This window comes from Lactuca virosa, chromosome 3 (assembly GCF_052849685.1).
Source record: "Lactuca virosa cultivar CGN04683 chromosome 3, Lactuca_virosa_CGN04683_v6, whole genome shotgun sequence".
NCBI lineage: Eukaryota > Viridiplantae > Streptophyta > Magnoliopsida > Asterales > Asteraceae > Lactuca > Lactuca virosa.
Window position 1 is genome coordinate 252,808,938 of NC_136428.1, and position 22,581 is coordinate 252,831,518.

Consider the following 22,581-nt stretch of genomic DNA (forward strand, 5'->3'; position numbering starts at 1 on the left):
TTTAATATGCAGAGAAATAGATTTGCATATGTTGCTGTCCAGGTCGGATCTCTTCCAATCACGCAGAGGAGGCAACATATGACTAACAGATAGGAAGAGAAAGAAAACAATTTTCTACAGACCTAACTTATCGGAATTTACCAGTCGCCCCATCAATATCGGAATTAAGGACAGAATCCGCACATCAAGGAAAAGTTAATCCACGGTTCCAAGTACGGGTTCATTTAATGTGACGAGTAGATTCCCATATATATCTCCCTGCTCAACCTATCCGAGCGTCGTATTGTCAGGCTAAACGGATCTAAGTAGGTCAAGATTTGTCAAGTCTATGAATTTCTTAAGTTCAACTCTGCCTAGTCGAGTCCATTTAGAATCTTTCGTGCCTACCGACGCATCAGCCTAGAGTAAAGACCCTTCAATTTTGGGTACGTTACGCAGACTCAAATTGTCTGTTATCACTTGATAATATCACTTCCCAGTCCTTCATCAACAAGCAAAACTGTTAGCGACAATATTTTTGATTTTTCTGAAATTTTTGAATGTTTTTGGATTTTTGAATGTTTTTCTGAAAAAATAAAAACATAAACAAAATATTTTTGGATTTTTGAATTTTTAATGTTTTTGGATTTTTGTTTATTTCTCCCCCTAAATTTGTGCATGGAAGAGAATGAAATGACTGAAATGCTCAAATTTAAACTAAGAAAACCTAAAAATTAATCCTCAAAATGAATCATTTTTAAAAATCCCACAAGCACATCGAATCGAGCTTTGTGAAAAGGCTTTGTGAACAAGTCCGCCACATTATTGTCAGTGTGGACATGTTCTAGCCTAATGAGCGAACGCTCATAGCAATCTCTGATAAAATGAATTTTGATATCAATGTGCTTGGTTTTGGAATGTTGGACCGGATTTTTAGCGATTTGTATAGCAGCATCATTATCACAAAAGATTGGGGTTTCTAGATAATTCAAACTGTAGTCCAACATCTGATGTTGGATCCATATGACTTGAGAACAACAGGCAGACGCAGCGACATATTCGCTTCTGCTGTTGAGGTTGAGACCGTATGCTGCTTCTTGCACTGCCATGAGACCAGTCTATCTCCAAGAAATTGGCATCCTCCTGAAGTCGATTTTCTATCAAGCTCACACCCGCCATAGTTGCTGTCTGCAAAAGCATAAAGGTGAAATTCAGGATTTTTCGGATACCAAAGGCCCAGTTTTGGGCAACCTTTGAGATACCGAAAAATCCGTTTAACAGCATTAAGATGAGAGAGTTTAGGATTGGCCTGGTATCGTGCGCATTGACAGACCGCAAACATTACATCTGGGCGGCTTGCAGTCAGATACATAAGCGATCCGATCATTGATCGATAATACGTCTGATCTACGGATTTGCCTTCAAGATCAGGAGTCAGTAAAGGTCTCTCCGCCATGGGTGTAAGAGCAGGTTTCGCGTCTCGGAACCCGAACTTCTCCAGCATATCATCCACATACTTCGCTTGGTGAATTAGGATCCCGGTAGAAGATTGTTGGACCTGAAGCCCCAGAAACATGGTCATTTCCCCAAGAGAACTCATCTCAAACCTTTTCTGCATCACGCCTTCAAATTCCTTGCAAAGCTGTGGACAGGTGGACCCGAAGATAATGTCGTCAACATAGATTTGAACTAGTATCTGATCATTACCCACATGCTTGATAAACAAAGTTTGATCAATGGTGCCGCGAGAGTATCCATGCTCGAGCAAATGCTTCGTTAGAGTCGCATACCATGCTCGAGGAGCTTGATGTAACCCATACAATGCTTTGTCCAGCTTGTAGACACGATTAGGGAACTTTGAGTCAACAAACCCAGGGGGTTGATCAACATAAATTTCTTCCTTCACCTTGCCATACAAGAAGGCAGTCTTGACATCCATTTGGTAGACCGTGAAATTTATGTAGGAAGCATGTGCGAGAAAAATGTGAATAGCCTCCAACCGAGCCACGGGAGCAAACACCTCAGTGTAGTCAGACCCTCAATTTGTCGAAATCCACGAACCACCAACCTTGCTTTATTTCTCACGATTACACCCGAATCATCTTGCTTATTACGATAGACCCAATGCGTGTCAAGAGCCCTTTTGCCCTTCGGTAAGTCAACCAACTTCCAAACCCCGAGCTTTTCAAACTGATTGAGTTCTTCATGCATTGCATCCACCCAGCTGGGATCATTCAGAGCCATGTCAACATTCTTCGGCTCTATTTGAGATATAAAGCAAGAGTAGAGACATGCATTAACGTCTCCACTCTGACTTCTGGTTTTAACTCCATCTCCCAGCTGGCCAATGACGTTATCGATTAGATGATCGCGTTGAACACGAGAGGGTATGTATTGGCTGATATCATTGATAAAAACAAGAAGAGTGTGAATATTGAAACCTCCATCATTTGCTGATTGATTCACATTAGATGAATCTGCTACAAACTCATTTGCAATTTCTTCTGGAAAGAGGAGTTCCATAAACGTTGAAGTGGTAGCGGAAGCGTCTCTAGACATGAACTCTCTTTCAATAGGAGTAAGAGGCGTAGCATCAGCATCAGGAGTTCCATCTTGAACTTTAGACTCTGGACTATTAGGTTGATCAGATGGCTCCCCCTCAGGTGGAGCAGAGGACTCCCCCTCGGATGGAGCAGAGGACTCCCCCTCAACCGTTGGAGGTCTATAGACAACTTCTTCGTCTTCGTCTTCACACACGATCTTCGAACCAGAAGAGGATCCACTTGAACTATCTGAAGACACATTTAAAGATTTGAAAAGCGATGTGTAATCAAATAACCAGTCGGGACCCACTCGAGCGTCTGTTTCATTCTCCTCCAGCCAGCATACATCATAGGATTCGACTATCTGCTTAGTCTTCTTGTTGTAAACCCTATACGCGGTGCGCGCAGCATACCCTACAAAGTAACAATCATCGGCTTTGGCGTTGAATTTAGGGTTGGATTCCAAATGAAGAAGGGTGCAAGGGCAACCAAATACACGGAAATGGCTGACAGAGGGCTTGTGTCCATAGAGAATTTCATACGGTGTCTTCATCTATGCTTTGTTGATTAGAGCACAATTCTGCACGTAGCAAGCAGTGTTAATCGCCTCGGCCCAGAAGAAAACAGGTAGTTTGGAGTCACAAAGCATCGTCCTTGCGGCGTCTTCCAACGTTCTATTTCTCCTTTCAGCAACACCGTTCTGTTGAGGCGTGTGAGCAGAGCTATATTGACGCACTATCCCCTTTTATGCGCAAAAATGGTCAATAATCGAATTCTTGAACTCAGTTCCATTGTCAGTACGAAGCGCCTTCACTTAATTATTGGTTTGCTTCTCAATTATCACCACGAACTTCTTTATCAAGTCAGCAACCCCCGCTTTGTTGGATAAAAAGAAGACCCACGTAAACCGAGAGAAATCATCGATCACAACGAGGTAGTATGAGCTTCTGTTGATGCTCAGGACGTTGACTGGACCAAATAGGTCCATATGTAACAATTAGAGCACTTGACTTATTGAGTTGACTTGCTTGGGCAGATGTGGTTTCCTATGATGTTTGCCTTGAGCACAGGAAACGCACTTCTCAAATGTAATCAAGTCTCTGAAGGGTAGGCCTCAGACCATCTCATTCTTGGCAAGACGATTCAAGTTTTTCGCGTTAGCATGACCGAGCCTTCGGTGCCACAGCATTGCATTTTGTTCGACGACTTTTGAGAAGAGGCAAGTGACTTGTTCAGGGAGATTTGTGTTCATGTCAATAATGTAAGCATTCCCATCCCGCTTAGATTTGACTAGGATCCATTCTTCCGGGATGACAATGCCTGGCTTTAAGATCATGCATTCCTTGTCTATAAAGTGGGTGGAGTAGCCTTTGTCGCAAATTTGGGAAACGCTCAACAAGCTGTGCTACTCGGGAGCGAAGTTGACATTCTCAAAGCTTAACACTCCATTAGTAACAGTTCCTCTTTGCGTGATCTTTCCTCCATCTCCGCCCGCGAAGGAAACATACCCCCCATTAAAAGATTGAATTTCGCTCAATTGGGATATGTCTCCAGTCATATGCCGGGAGCAGCCGCTGTCGACGTACCAGGGACGAACGACATTCCTCCGCAACTGTCCCTGCAAAATGAGCGGAATCATTTAGATTTAGGAACCCAGGTCATTACAGTCCTGGGTTTCCTTTTTACTTTTTCTGAATTAACATTTAAAGATTTTAAACTAGGATCCTTATTCCTAATCACTTCAGAGGGTGGCAAAGATGGATTAGAGAGTGATTTGGGCTTCCATTGAAGTTTAGGTTTTACAACATTCTCTTGTGGTTTGGAAATAGATTTCTTAGGAGCTTGCACAAAGCTTCTGGATGTTCTACCAGAAGTGGTTGAAGATCTAGAATTGCTTTTTGACGAAACCGATCTTGGCGGAGCCTTGTTCGGTTTTGGCAAGCTCTTTTGAGTTTTGTTCATAAAAACCTTTTCATTCTTTTGAAAAATAGCCCTTCTTCTACTTCGGTCATCTTTCCAATCATCAATTCGAGAACGATTTCTTGAGGATTTTCTAATTAAAGACCTTCCTCGAGATTCGTTCTCTCCTCTTGGTGACAGATAGTTCACAAAGATCCTGTTATGGCAATTCCTAGCTATGTGACCACTAATGCCACAATTAAAACAAATCTGTTTATTATTTGAACTTGTGCTACATTTATCAGATTTATTTTCTTGATGGACACTCTCACTTTTCTCAGAAGAGCATTCATGAGAAACAGATTGTGAGATAAGTGAGGGTGCCTCAGAAGGTATGACATGTGGAATTGATGATTTTTCATGAGAATTGCAAGCATCAGAATTACCAAATAGTTCATCAAACACATCAAAGAAATTAAATTCAGCAGAAACAGAAGTAGAAACATCAGACACAATACTATCAATCTTAACATCAGAATCACAAAAAGAAACAGAAACATCAGAAATAGGAACAGAAACAGAAACGGAAACTCCAACGCCATGCTTCGCCTGATCTAAGGGTTGATCTGTAGAGGAAGTAGAAGCGTCAGTACTTTCAACATTTATAAATCCTCCTGATACGAAGCCAGATGGTTTGCCATAAACCATAAAAGATTCATTGGCAATCTCATCTTTGGACAAGGGTTGATATTGATAGGTATGATTATAAGGAGGAGGCACACTATCGTATCCCAAACCCTTTTGTTGGTTTCGTTTAAAATCCATGCAATGATCGATCATGTTACCAACTACCTCGCTTGATCCATCAAATTTTTTAAAAGCAAAGTTCGCAGAATCAAATCTTTCCTTTAATGTATCAAGCTCGGCAGTTAGCGCATCATTTTGTCTTTTAACATAATTGTACAGTTCACATTTGTCACTGTACTCTGCCTGGATTCTCCTAAAATCGTTTATCTTAGCTTCTAATTGGGCTTTAAGGGGCTTTTGTCCTTTCCTAAGTTGGTAGCCCTCATATCTAAGGTCCTCTACTTCTCTACGCAATAATTGAATTTCATCACGAAGAACTTTAACATATTCTTTACATGCATAAGAACAAGATGGTAGGGTTACCTCGCTTTTCTTAGGCTCAGAAGAAGTAGACGCCATGAAAGCAAACTGCAGCTCCATCATTCTGCTTCGGGATCAGCTGCATCAGTCTGCAAAGAAGCATCATCAATCTGTGCAAGGTGAGCATTTCTGGCCCTGAAATGTTCAAAGCCTACATCTGGTCCTCCCAGTCAAAGGACTGAGCGACCATAGCAGATTCACCATTTACTGTAGCACTGGCACGGTTGTTTCCCACTGCTACCATCGTCCTGTTGTTGTTGTCCCTGCGATCCGGCTTTGGACAATCACGAGCAAAATGACCCGGCTCGTGGCAGTTGAAACATCTCAGCATGCTCTTGTTGAACCCCACCTTCTTGTCAGCATTCATACCCCAGTTGCTTTTCCCTGTCTTCTTGGCAAACTGCTTGGCTCTAAAGACAGCCATAGCAATCTACCATGTGATGTCCATCTCTTCTACATCTTCAGGATGAATCTGGTCCAGATCAGCAAATGACAGCTGAGGTGGAAGCTCTCCAGCCACAAAAGCATTATAGCAGTTAACAAGCCCAGTAGCTAGAGCCAGATTTTCATCAATATCCTTAGGGTTTGAGGAAGAGGCTACTGTAGGCACATTTAGGGAAGGAACAACTTGAGGGGAGATAAAAGATTGATTCTGAGGATGAGGAATAGGTGATGCAGCAGCGAAGGTCTGAGTCTGAGGTGGTTTAGCAGTAAACCCTTGACCTGAAGAGGACATGATTGAGGAAAGAGCATTGTTGGATGAGATCCCAAGATTTTCAGTAGAGTATGAGCTCACGTGATTGATCTCTCTCTGTTTGTCATCAATATCACAGGCTTTGATGATTGCCATGGTTTCAGCAAGAGTGAGGCGGTTTAGGTCCTTAGTCTTCTTGATCACAGCAACATTCATATCCCATGATCTGGGAAGAGCATTGAGAAGCTTTTTGTTGATTTCTGACTTGGTCAAGTAGATCCCAGATATGTTCATATCCGTTGTGAGAGTTGTGAACCTCTGCAATTGAGCCTCAAGAGACTCTCCTGGAATGTAATTGAACATGTTGAACTTTTGCCTCAACATGTCCTGGCGACTCTCCTTCATATCCTCATTGCCCTCATAAACTTCAATTAGGGCTTCCTATAGATCTTTAGCTGAAGTGTACTCACGAAAACCTTGAGCAATATCAGGAGATAATGCCATGGTTAACGTGGCTAGGGCCCTCTCCTGCTCCTCAATTTTCTCAAATTCATCATCAGTGTAATTTTCAATCTCCTTGTCAATCACTTGGCCTGCGACTATCGTGGTGATTCTAACAGGGCCTCTGAGAATGCTTCTCCATACCTTGAAGTCCTTCATTTTGATGTACTTTTCAATTCTATACTTCCATTCGGGGAAACCATCCGCATACATCAATCTTGGAATTCGTGTAGTGGTGCCCATAACAGTGTCAAGTTCATGGAAATGATTTTGACCTTGAGAATCCATTTGAAATTAAGCAAATTAAGTTTAAAGTTTTAGTTTACGGTTGAAATGGTTTACGACCGTAAACTGAGTTTACGGTCCAGATGATTACGACCGTAAACAGGGTTTACGGTTCTGCAGTTTACGGTTCTGAATTTACGACCGTAAACTGTGTTTACGGTTGAACAGTTTACGGTTTGTGAGTTTCTGGTTTATATGTTTACGGTCCTCGAAAATTGGTTTACGGTTTATGAAGATTCAGAGTTTACGGTTCTTGATGTTCTTGATTCAACAACCGTAAATGGAGTTTACGGTTGATAGCAAACTCCCAGAAAACCCTTATGAACACGATTTTTTAGTTAAAACGATTCCCTTCACCACGTAAACACTAACAGCAGGTTCGAACTTCAAAGATATCGGTTGAAATAACCCAAAAATAGCCCAAAAATCGATTGAAAGAAGCTTTAACACCGGTTTCTGCTCTGATACCAATTGTAAGGTCCAAATATGGATCTTTACCAGTAGTTAAGCAACAATCAATCACAGAATAAGAATAAGATGAAAAGAAATCAAGCTTGCACACGATTATATTGAGAAAATCGTCTGGTACAACTCGATGGACTCTATGGCATCAACAACGACTAAAAGACTAACACCTCCTCTATATATACAAGACCCAACCGTAAACTGGGTTTGCGACCGTAAACAGAGTTTACGGTCGTAAACGTGTTTACGGCCGTAAACACAGTTTACGGTCGTAAACACACAAAACACTCAACAAACACCAAACAACCCATAAATACTATTACAGACTCATTCCAAACAAAATATACTAAAAGCCTAGACCAAACCATTTCCAGGGTCCTTCACCCTGTTGGATAAGGTGTCTAAGTCCATAACTTATTTGGTATATACTTGACCCGACCCGGCATGGTCCATTTGGGTTGCACTTCACCCGAACTGGTTATGGATAATTTTATGAGAGTTGTATACTTACGATTTATTAATATATTATAAGTTATAATATATTAATATAAAGTCATGTTACCTAATTAGTTTTAATCTTGAATTAATTATGAATTAATTTAGTGATTAAAAGGAAGACTAATTAAATCATGGGCTATTATATTTATATAGTGTGGGCTAACACTCATTTGGGAATGGGCTAAGCTTATATGGAAGTCCATGGATGATCCATGGAGCTTTTACCCATGGATCCTTGGAAGAGGAAAAGACATGGGTTATTAGGGTTTCACCCTAACCATGTACACTATATAAACAAGCTTATGTTGCATGAAAAAGACACTAATGTGTGTGTAAGTGTGGTGGCCAAAATCAAGAGTTAGTATACTCTCTCATACATTTTCCAAGTTTGTGGTGATTTGTGATTTCCATTTGAGGCATTCACATTATTGGTGCTTGGCTCTCAAACTCCAAGGAATCAACAATCAACAAAAGGTATGTAATTCATCTAGTTATTTTATGGTTAAAAGTACCCCATGCCATGCTAGATAGGTTATAAACCTTGGAAAATAATATTTTGCATGTATCTTAGACAAACATAGATCCAAGGTTTAATAGGGTTGCATGTACACTTAGGAAGTGTTAGAATGCTCAAAACCCAACAGTGGTATCAGAGCCTAGGCTTGTTTGTTTGATACTTGATGCAAAATAGTGGAAAAAATCGAATTTTTTGCTGTCTGACTGATGAACTCGCCGAGTCCATGGGGGGACTCGCCGAGTTCATGTGTAAACTCATCCTACTCGGCGAGTAGGTTCGTGCACTCGGCGAGTAGGAGCCTCAGAATGCAGATTTTCGACTTTTGCTGCTGGAAATGGACTAGAAACATTACCCTAAACTGTTTTGGTGTTTTAAAACTTGTTTTAGTTGGTGTAATGGTTGTTCTAATCCATTTACAATAGCTTATATCAAAATTTCATGCTTTGTATGTGTTCATATAATTTTTGAAACTTTGATGATCATGTTCATGTTCTTATGAATTTAGAAGATGATAGGAATTATTTGCTGAATTGTTTAGGATTAATTCTTGATCATTTATGTGTTTTAATGGAGTCCATAATTTGTCCTCAAGTTATGGATATCCAAAGGTCACTTCTTTTAAACACACACTTAAAACACATAAGTTACATGGAAATGAAGAGTCTTCATTTTTATGAACCTTTAATTCATAAGTTATGAAATGAAAAGTTTTGAATAGTTTCAAAACTTGTCCTCAAGTTTTGGAATTTGTAAAGTTACACACACTTTAATATACTTTAATTCCAAACCCTTAGAGTTTTAAAAGTTAAAATTCAACCCTTATACTATTTATAACATTAATGGTTAATTATTATATATATGTATAAGATCAAAGTCGTCTTACCGCTAGTACGCCTCATTCACGAAGCCAGTCTATAAGGTGGGTATAAGGTTGTTGCCTATAAAATGGCAACTTAATGGGTGTCCACTCTCACCCACCGCTTGCTTGACTGGTGGAGGGTCGTTAGCCGAACGAGTAGGACAAGGACTTATAAATTCTCATTAAAAGTATGATGAATAGTATAAAGTAACTAAACCTTTTATAAATTCTCAATCTTAGTTACTCTAGGAAAATGTGAATATGGTGCTAACCCATGAAATTCACACTTTGTACCTTACCAAGTCGTTGGTGGAGCGTGTGTGGTTAACCGGCACACTAACTTGGACTAGTAAGGATCACGAAGGGTGACTTAATGTTTATCATAGATCGGTGGAGCGTGTGTGGTTAACCGGCACATTGATTAGGTGATAATATTAAGGGTACCAAGTGAATTTGCATGGTTATTCACACCTTGTTTTGTGATCCTAGGCATCCCAGTCACAAAACTTGAAGGGCACAATCGAGATTGAAACATGCCATTGAAAAGTTCAATGAATCTCAAAAGAATCTAGGAATTTCAAAAACCAATTAAACCTAATAATTCATTTCGTTTTCATGGTGGAAATTGGTGAATCGTCATTCACCTACCTTCAAATATATTATAGCTTAGATTACGGCATCCCTCTTCTAAGTTATAATATATTGTGTTGGATCCTAGCCTTAATATTACATTTGGGTGTATTATTAAGGATTCGATATATCTAATCTAAACTTGTTTTCTTCTTTTCAGATGTCTTCCAACAACAAAGCTTCGGGCTCTAACCCTACTGGCTCCTTTTCCCTCATGAACCTTTGTGGGAGGATCATCTTTGATGGTTCCAACTTCATGGATTGGATCCGGAACATCAGGATGGTTACTCGTTACGAGGACAAGGAATATGTCCTCGATAAGGAGCTAAAGGAGCTTGATGAGTCCACTGCTACTCCTGAGGAGGTCGCTGAGTATCAGGCACATGAAAGAGATGCCACCAAGGTGGCATGCATCATGATGGCCACCATGACAGCTGAACTCCAAAAGTCCTATGAGGACTATTACCCTTTTGAGATGCATCAGGATCTGATGGAAAGGTACCGTCAGAGTGCTCGTCAAGAGCGGTATGAAATAATCTCCTCCATGATCACTACCCGTATGAAGGATAGCGAACCAATCACGAGCCACATGCAGAAAATGCAAAGGTATGTGGACCGTCTAATGAAACTGAATGTGAACTTCCCTGAGGAGTTGGCAATTGATATCATTTTGCACTCCTTGCCATCGTGTTATGATCAATTTCGTATGACATACCACATGAACAAGGAGGAAGTCACACTCAGTAAGCTTCAAGGACTTCTGAAGACTGCCGAAAGTGGTCTTAAGAGTAAGTCGGTTGCTACTCCTACTCCTACTACTACCCCTGTTTTGGCTATCGGGCAAGGCAAAGGGAAGAAGAGGAAGCACCCTTCGAAGGGTACCAAGGGAAAGTCCCTTGAAGGCTCCTCATCTGGAACCAAAGGTGGTTCTATCACTCCTTCTGCCAACCCTAAGGATGTTGAATGCTTCTACTGTCAAAATAAGGGGCACTGGAAGCGAAACTGCCCAAAGTACTTGCAGGATGTCAAGGATGGGAAAGTGAAACCATCCCATGCAGGTATTTACACTATATTGTCTAATAACTCACCATATTCTAATTCTTGGGTTCTTGATACAGGTTGTGGTATTCACATCTGTTGTGACTTGCAGGGCCTAAGAAGAAGTGAGGATGTGGAGCACGGAAAGATAAACTTAATCATGGGGAACAAGAAGGTTGCACCTGTTACCAAGATTGGAGTTTATACTTTGTTGCTAGATAGTGGGTTAAAGTTAGATTTGAATAAATGTGTGTACTCGTCTGAAATGGCGAGGAATATTATTTCCTTTCATGCTCTGTACAAATAAGGTTTTACCTTTTCTTTTGATAATGAAGTTGGTAGTATTAATGCTTTCTTTAATAATATTCTTTATTTTAAAGCATTACCTTGTGATGGTGTGTATGAAGCTGTATCGGTTGTAGATAATTTAGGAAATAATGTATTATGTATTGATTCTTCTACTAGCTTGGATAAAGCATCTTTGTGGCATTGTCGTCTTGGACATGTAAGCAAGAAACGCATAGGCCAGCTCCAAAAGGATGAAGTCTTGGAGTCGTTCGACCTCAAGTCGGATGATAGTTGTGAGTCTTGTCTACTTGGAAAAATGACAAAATCACCCTTCACTGGTACTTGTGCAAGGGGTGAGGGTTTGTTGGACCTTATACATACTGATGTGTGTGGACCATTCAAAACCGCCACAAGGGATGCTAATCGATATTATGTGACTTTTATTGATGATTTTAGTAGATATGGTTATGTCTACTTAATCAAACATAAGTCAGAAACTTTTGAAAGGTTTAAAGAGTTTAAACAGGAAGTAGAAAATCAATTGGGCAGGAACATTAAGATGCTTCGATCCGATCGAGGTGGTGAGTATCTTAGTACTGAGTTCCTCGACTATCTTAAGGAGTGTGGGATTGTCTCACAATTGACACCTCCCAGGACACCACAGCTGAATGGTGTAGCTGAGAGGCGTAATCGAACTTTGTTGGACATGGTTCGCTCTATGATGAGTCGAGCTTCGCTACCAATCTCTTTTTGGGGGTATGCCTTAGAGACTGCCGCCCACATCCTTAATCTAGTCCCTACAAAGAAGGTTGCCAAAACACCTCATGAGATGTGGACTGGGAAAGTTCCCAATTTGGACCACATCAAGATTTGGGGTTGCGAGGCTTTCGTGAGGCGCGAAACTCATGACAAGCTCGAACCTCGAAGTGAAAGGTGTATTTTCATCGGCTACCCACAAAAATCCTTTGGTTACCTCTTCTACAGACCCAGTGAGAATGTGGTCTTTGTGGCTAGGAGAGGGGTCTTTCGAGAGAGAGAATTTATAAGCCAAGGAGATAGTGGGAGGCAAATTGACCTTGAAGAAATTCAAGACTCAATTGGTGAAGGAACCTCAAACACTAGCAATCAACTTGAGGAGGAAATTCCTGTTGATCCAGCTGACGAATCTATACTTCTGAGGCGTTCCACAAGGGTTAGGAATACACCTGAGTTTTATTATGGATTTCATATTACTACGGAAGGTGATACATTTATCAGTGACAGTACACTGGTAAATCTGGATGAACCTAACAGTGTTAAGGAAGCCATGGCAGGCCCAGAGTCTGCTAAATGGAAGGAGGCTATGGACAGCGAGATACAGTCCATGTATGACAATCAAGTTTGGAACTTGGTTGACAATGTACCAGGCCGTAAGACAGTCGGGTGCAAATGGATCTTCAAGAAGAAGACCGACATGGATGGGAAGGTGCACACTTATAAGGCTCGACTGGTTGCGAAGGGGTTTACTCAGACTCAGGGAATTGATTATGATGAAACCTTTTCACCAGTAGCAAAGATTAAGTCTATTAGGGTTATGCTAGTCATTGCTGCATTTCATGATTATGAAATATGGCAAATGGATGTCAAAACCGCTTTCCTTAACGGAAAGTTGGCTGAGGATGTTTACATGAATCAGCCAGAAGGTTTTGTCAGTGCAGAGTACCCCAATAGAGTGTGCAAGCTTGAGAAATCCATTTATGGATTGAAACAAGCATCTCGAAGTTGGAATCTTTGTTTCGATGAGAAGGTCAAAGAGTTTGGCTTCTCAAGAAGTGAAGATGAGTCCTGCGTGTATGTCAGAGCTAGTGGGAGTATAGTTAGTTTTTTGGTACTGTATGTGGATGACATACTACTCATAGGAAATGACATCCCAACCTTGCAGGAGGTTAAGTCCTGGCTTGGGAAGTGCTTTGCTATGAAGGACCTTGGAGAAGCTACCTATATCCTAGGGATAAGGATATTAAGAGAAAGGAGTAAAAGACTAATTGGACTTAGTTAGAGTATCTACTTGGATAAGGTGTTGAAAAGGTTCAACATGCAGAATTCTAAGAAAGGAGAATTACCGATCCAAAGCAATGCCAAACTGAGCAAGGCTCAGAGCCCGAGTACAGAAGATGAGATAGCTGAGATGAGTCGATTACCTTATGCTTCCACTGTTGGTTCGATCATGTATGCTATGACTTGTACCCGTCCTGATGTGGCCTTCGCTTTGAGCATGGTCAACAGATATCAGGGGAACCCTGGCAAGGCTCATTGGACTGCGGTAAAGAATATTCTCAAGTACCTGCGGAGGACTAAGGATTGGATCCTTACCCTTGGTGGGAGTGATGACTTGAGAGTAGTAGGGTATAGTGATGCTAGCTTTCAGACTAATAGGGATAACTTCCGCTCTCAGTCGGGCTGGGTCTTTACCTTAAATGGAGGGGCAATCACTTGGAAGAGTTCCAAACAGGAGACTGTAGCTGATTCGACTTGTGAATCAGAGTACATAGCAGCGAGTGAAGCGGCAAAGGAGGCGACATGGCTGAGGAACTTCATCGGAGACCTTGGAGTTGTACCAGCTATTAAGGAGCCTATGGAGATTTTCTGTGACAGCAATAGTGCGGTTGCCTTAGCCAAGGAACCAAGAGATCATGGCAGATCCCGACACATTGACAGAAAATATCACTTCATAAGACACAAGATAGAAGTGGGACTCCTCGTGGCAAAGAGGGTATCATCAGATGAGAACCCTGCGGATCCCCTTACGAAGGGACTGACGAGGGTTAAGCATTTGCAGCATGCGAGGCGCATCGGGCTGAGGGACGATATTAGTTTTACAGATTAGATAGCCTTTTCTGAAACTTGTAAAATGTAATCGACGTTTGATGATGAATAAAATGTGTGATTTATTTATGAGTAAAGTGTTACTATCATTGTCAATTATTTACTATTGTTTCAGTTTTGCATGTTTTGACTTCCGGAATAATTAATTTATTCAAACCTCCACAATCGGTCATACGTCGGAAGTAGGTATGAATCAAGATTGTCATGAATTGGGATTGTAGATGACTAAAGGTGTTTAGCCGTAGCAATGGTTGCTACAACATTCATGAGTACTCATAAGTTATGAGTATTGGAATAAACCCACACTCACTTGTATCACTTCATGGAATTTATCTCGAGTGATCGTGAGATGGTAATATCATATAAGTCTTCAAACCTAGAGATATGAGTTGTTACCTATGAGTTGGTTGTGCATTGATTGCACGTAAACGCATCAGTAACTTGATGTTATAAAACGTGCCTTTGTGTACAATTCAATAAGTAATAGAACAAGCATATGAGTCGAAGTTTATCTGTTCCTTCTAGAAATAGAAGCGATATCTGGACCCCTCGATGATTTTGTGTTGACCCATGTACCGGGCCCGGTCAGAACTAAATTGATGTGTTCAGTTAAGTTCTTTGTCAAACAAATCGGAAATTGAGAAACAACTGCTAGACAATAAGTAAGACATTGTTCCATGTATTTGTCCGGCTGATATCATGAGAGCAGAGGATTATATGATCACTTATCTAAAATGGCGCTTCATAGTTCACAAGAGTTTTCGAGAGCTACGATTGCCGGTTGGTTCCTGAAGTAATATAGGCAAATACAGTTATTAGACTTATCCAAGTGGGAGTCTGTTGGATAAGGTGTCTAAGTCCATAACTTATTTGGTATATACTTGACCCGACCCGGCATGGTCCATTTGGGTTGCACTTCACCCGAACTGGTTATGGATAATTTTATGAGAGTTGTATACTTACGATTTATTAATATATTATAAGTTATAATATATTAATATAAAGTCATGTTACCTAATTAGTTTTAATCTTGAATTAATTATGAATTAATTTAGTGATTAAAAGGAAGACTAATTAAATCATGGGCTATTATATTTATATAGTGTGGGCTAACACTCATTTGGGAATGGGCTAAGCTTATATGGAAGTCCATGGATGATCCATGGAGCTTTTACCCATGGATCCTTGGAAGAGGAAAAGACATGGGTTATTAGGGTTTCACCCTAACCATGTACACTATATAAACAAGCTTATGTTGCATGAAAAAGACACTAATGTGTGTGTAAGTGTGGTGGCCAAAATCAAGAGTTAGTATACTCTCTCATACATTTTCCAAGTTTGTGGTGATTTGTGATTTCCATTTGAGGCATTCACATTATTGGTGCTTGGCTCTCAAACTCCAAGGAATCAACAATCAACAAAAGGTATGTAATTCATCTAGTTATTTTATGGTTAAAAGTACCCCATGCCATGCTAGATAGGTTATAAACCTTGGAAAATAATATTTTGCATGTATCTTAGACAAACATAGATCCAAGGTTTAATAGGGTTGCATGTACACTTAGGAAGTGTTAGAATGCTCAAAACCCAACACACCCGTCGCTGGAAATCGTTGAAGAACCCTAAAGTTTTCCAAATCACTGAAATTGGAGTTTAAATTCCAATCGAGCATGCTCCCTTCGAGATTAATCGCTTCCATCTTCTTTATACCCCAAATTTCATCGGGAATTTCACAACTTAAATCATTGAACGAGAGATCAAGCTTAGTTTCTCAATTAAATTCTTGTAGTTATCATCCTCTTCACCTTCAATCTCTTAATCTTCTTCCCCATTTTTTTGATGTTTCATCTTTCAAGTCCTGATTCGGGCTTGAGTCCCTAATCCGATAGCAGTCGCTTCAACCCTAATTGACGCGAATCATTCTTGTGGATATCAGGAGGAATAATGCTGGATTTTGAGAAAATTTGTGGCTTAACGAAGTAATTTGCTCTCTCGAGCCGGATGGCGTATGATGCTTCCAGTGTGCTCATAACTAAGTGACCGATAATCGATCCCGTTAGTTGGAGTGATGAAGATCTGAAATTCGTGATCACAATCTCTAAGCTTATATCATCTTCTTTCAAAGTTATAATTTGTTTGATTTCAATTTTGTCTTCTATATTGCTACTTATCAGTTCTGCCTAAGAACATTAGGGCAATTTCAATTCATTCATACAGAGGAACGAAAAATAGATATCGTGAATTGAGTATTCACCTGAATTGTCTGGACTTCCTCCAACATTGCAAAGATTCCAGATAGTGGGAGACCATGAAATCCCTTCATTTTGCTTATCGTGAACTTTCTCCGAGGTTTGTGAAGGAAGTGCAATGGCCGCTAAATTCTGTTTCGAGGTAATCGACGTTGATAGGTGAGTGTGGAATCGAAGCGGCTCTTGGCAACTGGAAATTTATGGTGGAGGCGTTGAAGTTATGGTGAGGTGGAATGAGATTAAAGGTGATTTGGTGATGAGGTTTGTTGAAGGTTGAAGATGGATGATGTTGGATGAGAAGATGTACGAGAGAGAGAGAGAGAGAGAGAGAGAGAGAGATTTTATTTTTATTTTTTGTTTTTTTAATCTAAAATCAGAAAAATAAAAACAAATAAGAGAGAGACTGATTTATTTTTATTTTATTTTTATTTTTTATTTTTTTAAATATAAAATCAGAAAAACAAATAAGAAAAAAAGAAAATCATATTAACAGGGGCAAATCCGTCATTTTGAAAAAAAATCAAAACAGATTGGACCAAACAAGCAACAAAATGAAAACTTTGGACCTCTGGTGCTAGTCCAAACCTTTTTGGAACAAAGTGACAATTTTAAGCAAACCACATGGACCATTTGTACAATTTTGTCTTTAGGTTACGTGAAAATCTTAGTTTAGCCCCTCTAATTTAATTTTGACATTTTATAGTTATTTTTGTACGTTTACTTATTTAATTTTAATATTATTGTTATTTTAGATAATTGAGTGCCTTTTAATATGCAAATAAATAAATAAAAGAAACAAACAGGTCATTAAGTGAAAACATAATGTTACAATAAAAGACTTAAAATAACAACTACTACTTTAACATATTTTTTTTATTAAAAAATGCATTACATTGCAGACATATTCTACATGTTTTGGATAAAATATTCGTATTCTAGACTACATCTTTAACAATAATATGTTTAAAATAACTTACCCATAAGATTGTCAGCTATTTACCATATAAATACATTTTTTTCTTTATAAAAGTCAATACTATGAAATGTCTCAAATATACCAAATGAAGGTTTTCTAGAATCCAAAATGTAAATCTGGCACAAAATGTATGAAATGTTATATACATGGGGGACCACAATAACAATCGGGTTATCGGGGAACACAGGCAAAATCGTGTAGGAAATACCTTATTCCTGAATAGTTGTCATTTTGCAAAAACAAAAAAAATAATTTATTTCCTTTAAATTTACATCTAATTTTGGTTATTTAAATCAACATATATTAACAAAACTAACCATATATAAATAAATATTAAAGAAAAATAACATAATTTTATTTTTGAAAAATTACAAACAAGTCCGGAATAGAATCGACCAAAAATTCCTATTTTGTCAAAAAAAAAATACATTGCGGACTAATATTTTGGATTCTAGACAAAAGTTCTAGATTTCGAAAAAAAAACTCTGAAATTTAATAAACAAGTCTAAAATCCAAATAAACAATTCGGTGAATTTCAAGAAATACTTTATTTTTGTGTAAGAAATGTAGCAAAATGAAAGTATATATAACATAAGGATTTTAAATCAAATATTTAACTGAAAAATAATAATATCACATAAAATTTAATTTCATTGAAAAACAATGATATCAAACGCTTAAAATGAAATTTAATATAGTAGCTGTTTTTTTTTTTAAAATTTTTTGTAAAAGCAATCTAAAAAAGAAACTCTTAAGTTTTAAGAACAAATCCAAAATATGTTTATATAAAATAACACCATTATTTTTCAAAAACTGATTTTTTATTTGTTTTAATTTAATTAATATCCTTTTATTTTAATAAAAACCAATTACATGTCACTAAATAAATACTCAATAACAATTTTACACAGAATCAATCTCCTCTGCAACCCATTTTGTCGCCGGACAAAACGTTATCAAATAATCATCGGAAACACAATTAACCAACGGCGCCGGAGTATCAAACGCATAACTATAATACGACGGACACACCTCCTTGAAGATCCTCGAGTACACACTCGGCTTGCATCGATTCGGCGTTCCATACTCATTCCGACAACAAAACTTATCATCATCAAAAGCCAAACAAGCACTTTTGCAAGCAACAACTTCACCCTTTTCATTCAAAACCTCAAGTTCTTCCGGGCAAACATCATTCAAATCCTTCTTACACCCTCCGATTCGACATTTCGGTGACGAAGGTATCGTCGTCACGGAGACCGGGATATTGTAACCGTCGACTAAACTCACATCGTAAAAACTTGGTTTACTTTTGTCGGCTTGTAACGCGAATTGAACCAGTGTCACCGGTGGAGACCCAATTAGCCCGTTGCAGTGTAATTTTCCTCCGCAATCGCCGGTTTCACAGGTGGGAGCGTTATTTGAACCAAATTTACACCCTGTTCTAGCCCAGATCCGGCCTACCCAATCGGCCGGAGCTTGGATTTTGCGTTGCTCTCCTGGTGGAAGGTAGAAGCCGCCGTATGCTAACACCGGATGGCCGTCGTTTGCGGCGGTTGCCGGCCATATTGGATATGGGCATTTGTTGCTGATGTAGAAATTGCAGGCTACCGCCTCTTTCCCTGTAAAATAAAGGGTTTATTAATTTATTTCATTTATTTATTTTTAAAAAAATAAAAATGAATTTATAACTTTTTTAGAGGAAAATTTTGAAGTTTTTATCTGTCGAGTACATTTGTTATTTATAGATTTATAAAAATTAGGATATTGGTTGAACAAAATAGTTTTTATAATCATATTGTATACTTATAAATTATAAATAAAAAAAGATATTAACATATTACATAAAATATAAGGGAAAATTACCAGACAAGATAAGGAAAACTGAGAAAAGAACAAAGGGTCTTGTTGGCTTCATTTCTGTTTTGTTGAATAGGTTTTTGGATTTTAAAAATGTATTTATAGAAGGTTTATAAGTTATAATAAGTGGTTGATGTATTGTTTAAGTCTTTAAAGTAGTGGTACTACCTTCCTTTAAAAGACAAGCAAACCTTAAAGTTAAGGGATAAGGCGCCACCTCGCAATGAAATTACAATTTATGTTGTGAGTTTAGTTTGGATAAATGTATGTTGCTGTTACTTATGTTAATTTTTATTGGTATGAATTTATTCAGGTTAAACATATAAGATAAATTGATAAACATTTTCCAAGTTGAATCATGTAAAGATCAAACATTGCTTCTAAATACTAACCGATCAAAGAAAATGTTCTTTTAAATTAATTTTATGCACTTTAGATTTTGTATTGGAATAAATGAAAGGAATTGCACTTAATGCAGGTTAATTAACCTATTTCCCAAAATCCATTTTTGCAACATATTTATGCGGTATTGTCATCTTATTATGCTGATTCTCGTTGGACTTGACACTAGAACAACTAGTGTCATCTTATTATGTTAATTCTCGATGCTAAGAGATGGTTGTTACAACTTGGTATTAAAGTAATAGATTAAACGAATTGGTTAGTAACTTGACACACCTATATTTAAAATGTGAGTGAGTAGGCAAGAGTGACAATGTTATGATCACTTTTAGTGACAATTATATGTTTATTAAATGTAGGAATCCATGCATATAAGTTGTTATGTTAATATGTGTTACAAATTTGGATTAAGATTTCTATGCTATGAATTGATATTATGGGACTACTAAATTCAAAAAACTTTAAACACAATTGGAACAATGAGAATTGAAAATCTCTTGCGTCATGTCACTTAAGATTCAAACCCTTTACCTTCAATGAAGAGGATTCTAATGCAAACAAGAGCCCACAAGTACTTATGGTAGAACCAATGAAGAAACTTCATGATGATATGCAATGAAAAAGCTTATGATATGCACCAAATTTGGGGACGAACTTTTGGGCGATCTGCCCCAAAATACACCAAAAAATGCTACAACACTCAGGGGCGGAGCTAGAAATTTAGGATAAGGGGGCTTATTTATCGGTGGTACTAGTAAGCGGTGACTAGGAGGCGGAGATACTGTCGAGTGGTTACTTTTTTGATTCTAGAAATTTTCTTTTTTAACATTTTGTGGTTTTTACCGTCTTAAAAATCAGTTGTGCGTTTCTCTCGGTCCAAAGTATTTTAATTTTTTTATAGAATCAGATGTGATTATGATTTTAGAATTTGAATTTCAAATTTAGATCATTTTTGTGAGACTTTTTTGAATGAGAAACATTTAAAAGAAATCGGTTTATACATCTTGTTTTGTTATGTTATAATCTATTTCAACAAATGGATTTTTTTTTTGAAAAGAGAGAATCCATAAAATAGGACCATGAAAGTATTATATGAATAGAAGGTATATTATTTGATATTTAAAGTAAAAGTCTAAATAGACAGTGGTGGCGGTGGCTTAAGTTAACTGACAACCAATCAAATATAATATGAGAGACATGGAAAAAGAGCCTTCTTTTGAGCTACTAATATTTACAATTGATGAATTGAAAATGTTGGGGGTGGCCAGACACCGGCTAGTCCCCACTAGCTCCGCCACTGACAACACTACTGGAAAAAGGTTAATACAATACACAATAATATAAAATGGATGTAATAAAACCCGTACTAGAAAGGGATGTAGGTTTCTAATTATAGGTGTATTTATATGATTCATATGCCATTAAACATATTTAATTAATTTTAATATTTTATTTTTCGTATCATTCATTCTTTTTGGTGTAATCAAATGGGCAAAAGGAACAAAGTCCTCGTCTTTTCATCTCACCGCTACATTCTCCAAGCTACCACTCCTTTCCTCCTCCCGAGGACCGCCGCACCACCATCTCTTCTCCTCTCGACGATCACTTCACCATCATCTCCCCTCGCCTCGACGACTACTAGAGCACTGCCTCCTCCCTCTTTTTGAACAAACAGAAACCACCAGCACTTTCGCCTTAATAGAACGACTTTCATTTTTTTGGATTTCAGGTCGGGAAGTCGGGATGTATGATAAATTATTGGAATATGATCGAATATGTAAGCAGAAAAAGATCATATGTACCGCATTCATATCAAATGTATGGCAGATCGGATCGGAGATATGGTTGTCGTTTTGTTGTTACTCGGTCTTTGTTTTTATTTCATTATCCATCCTTTTCCTCAATGTCGATTCTAATTTTTGTCACTTACAACCATTTTCGTCTTGATTTTTGACCTAACTTGTGTTTCGGTTGTTTCATTCAGGATCAAACGATGAAAGGAAGCAAATCAAGCAGTGCTACGAGGAAAGCCGATACCAAGTACGATTTAATCTATACTATATTTCACAGATGCTATATGTTAGGGTTTAATGTTGTTTGTTTTACCTTCAATGAAATTAGGTTTTTGTTCTTCCCTAAGATCATGATTTTGGTGAAGTGATCGAGTTTCAACAAAGCTTTCTAAGTTCAATTTGCTATGAGTTTTATGGATATACTCCCTATGTTCGATAAGTAAATAAGGAAGAGGCTTCTAAACATTATTTCATTACTTCTTTTCAGACATATGGAGCATTCTAATTGGTGTATAGTCACTCTTCTAATGTGGTGGGCACATGCAAGTTCATTTACGTGTTGGTAGTTTGTATTGATGTTACATGCTTCTTGTTTCATTCTGAATTTTTTGAATTTTTACAGCCAAAACTCTATGTTGGAAGAGGCATGCATACGGACATCTTTTCTCTTTTCAAGTAAGGATATAAAGTTTATTTATGATTTGATAATGTGAAAATGCATGTTAGCAGCTATGAGTTACATGAGTTCTTTCCCAACAGTAATATCTAAAAACTTATATACAAACTTTGTTTAATTGTGATCTTATTAGATTAAGATCTGATTACTTATTTATTTGAGCATTTTGTAGTGACCTACAATATTGGCGTGGTTATTTATATCTGGGATCCAATTGTCATGATGAGTGATCTTGAAAATAATTACTTTTGTTTTGCCTTTATGAGGACAATTAAACATATGTAATGTAATTTTATATACTCTTTTGAGTTTTAATTAAATTACATCTATTTGTAGTTACTTGTGAGAGAAGATGCTTTGGCTGAGTTTAAAAGTGAACTTGTTGTAACAGACCTTG

General features: G+C 38.1%; 1 protein-coding gene, 1 long non-coding RNA gene and 1 pseudogene across 3 annotated transcripts; 1 reads left to right on the top strand and 2 right to left on the bottom strand.

The window, feature by feature from the left end:
* Nucleotides 1-15,965: 15,965 nt before the first annotated feature.
* LOC145164532 (uncharacterized) lies at nucleotides 15,966-16,672 on the bottom strand (annotated as a pseudogene).
* A 1,594-nt stretch (nucleotides 16,673-18,266) lies between these two features.
* LOC145167123 (Pathogenesis-related thaumatin superfamily protein) lies at nucleotides 18,267-19,394 on the bottom strand. Its single transcript, XM_079086218.1, has 2 exons — nucleotides 19,320-19,394; nucleotides 18,267-19,075 (listed from the first exon to the last, which is right to left on the bottom strand). The coding sequence occupies exons 1-2, from the start codon at nucleotides 19,369-19,371 to the stop codon at nucleotides 18,357-18,359; spliced, it is 771 nt and encodes a 256-aa protein (XP_078942344.1). The 5' UTR covers nucleotides 19,372-19,394; the 3' UTR covers nucleotides 18,267-18,356.
* A 1,848-nt stretch (nucleotides 19,395-21,242) lies between these two features.
* Nucleotides 21,243-22,188, top strand: LOC145162910 (uncharacterized). Of its 2 annotated transcripts, XR_013739427.1 has the most exons (4): nucleotides 21,243-21,559; nucleotides 21,700-21,755; nucleotides 21,996-22,040; nucleotides 22,131-22,188. It is a non-coding gene; the product is annotated as an uncharacterized LOC145162910 (long non-coding RNA). The 2 variants fall into 2 exon arrangements; XR_013739426.1 differs by having other exon boundaries at nucleotides 21,243-21,755.
* The last annotated feature ends 393 nt before the right edge of the window (nucleotides 22,189-22,581 follow it).

Bases quoted from the DNA above. Each gene is read 5' to 3' on its own strand.
- LOC145167123 (XM_079086218.1), bottom strand. From the start codon at position 19,371: ATGAAGCCAACAAGACCCTTTGTTCTTTTCTCAGTTTTCCTTATCTTG. The intron at 19,076-19,319 runs GTAATTTTCCCT...TTTATTTTACAG, and splicing joins AGTTTTCCTTATCTTGTCTG to GGAAAGAGGCGGTAGCCTGC.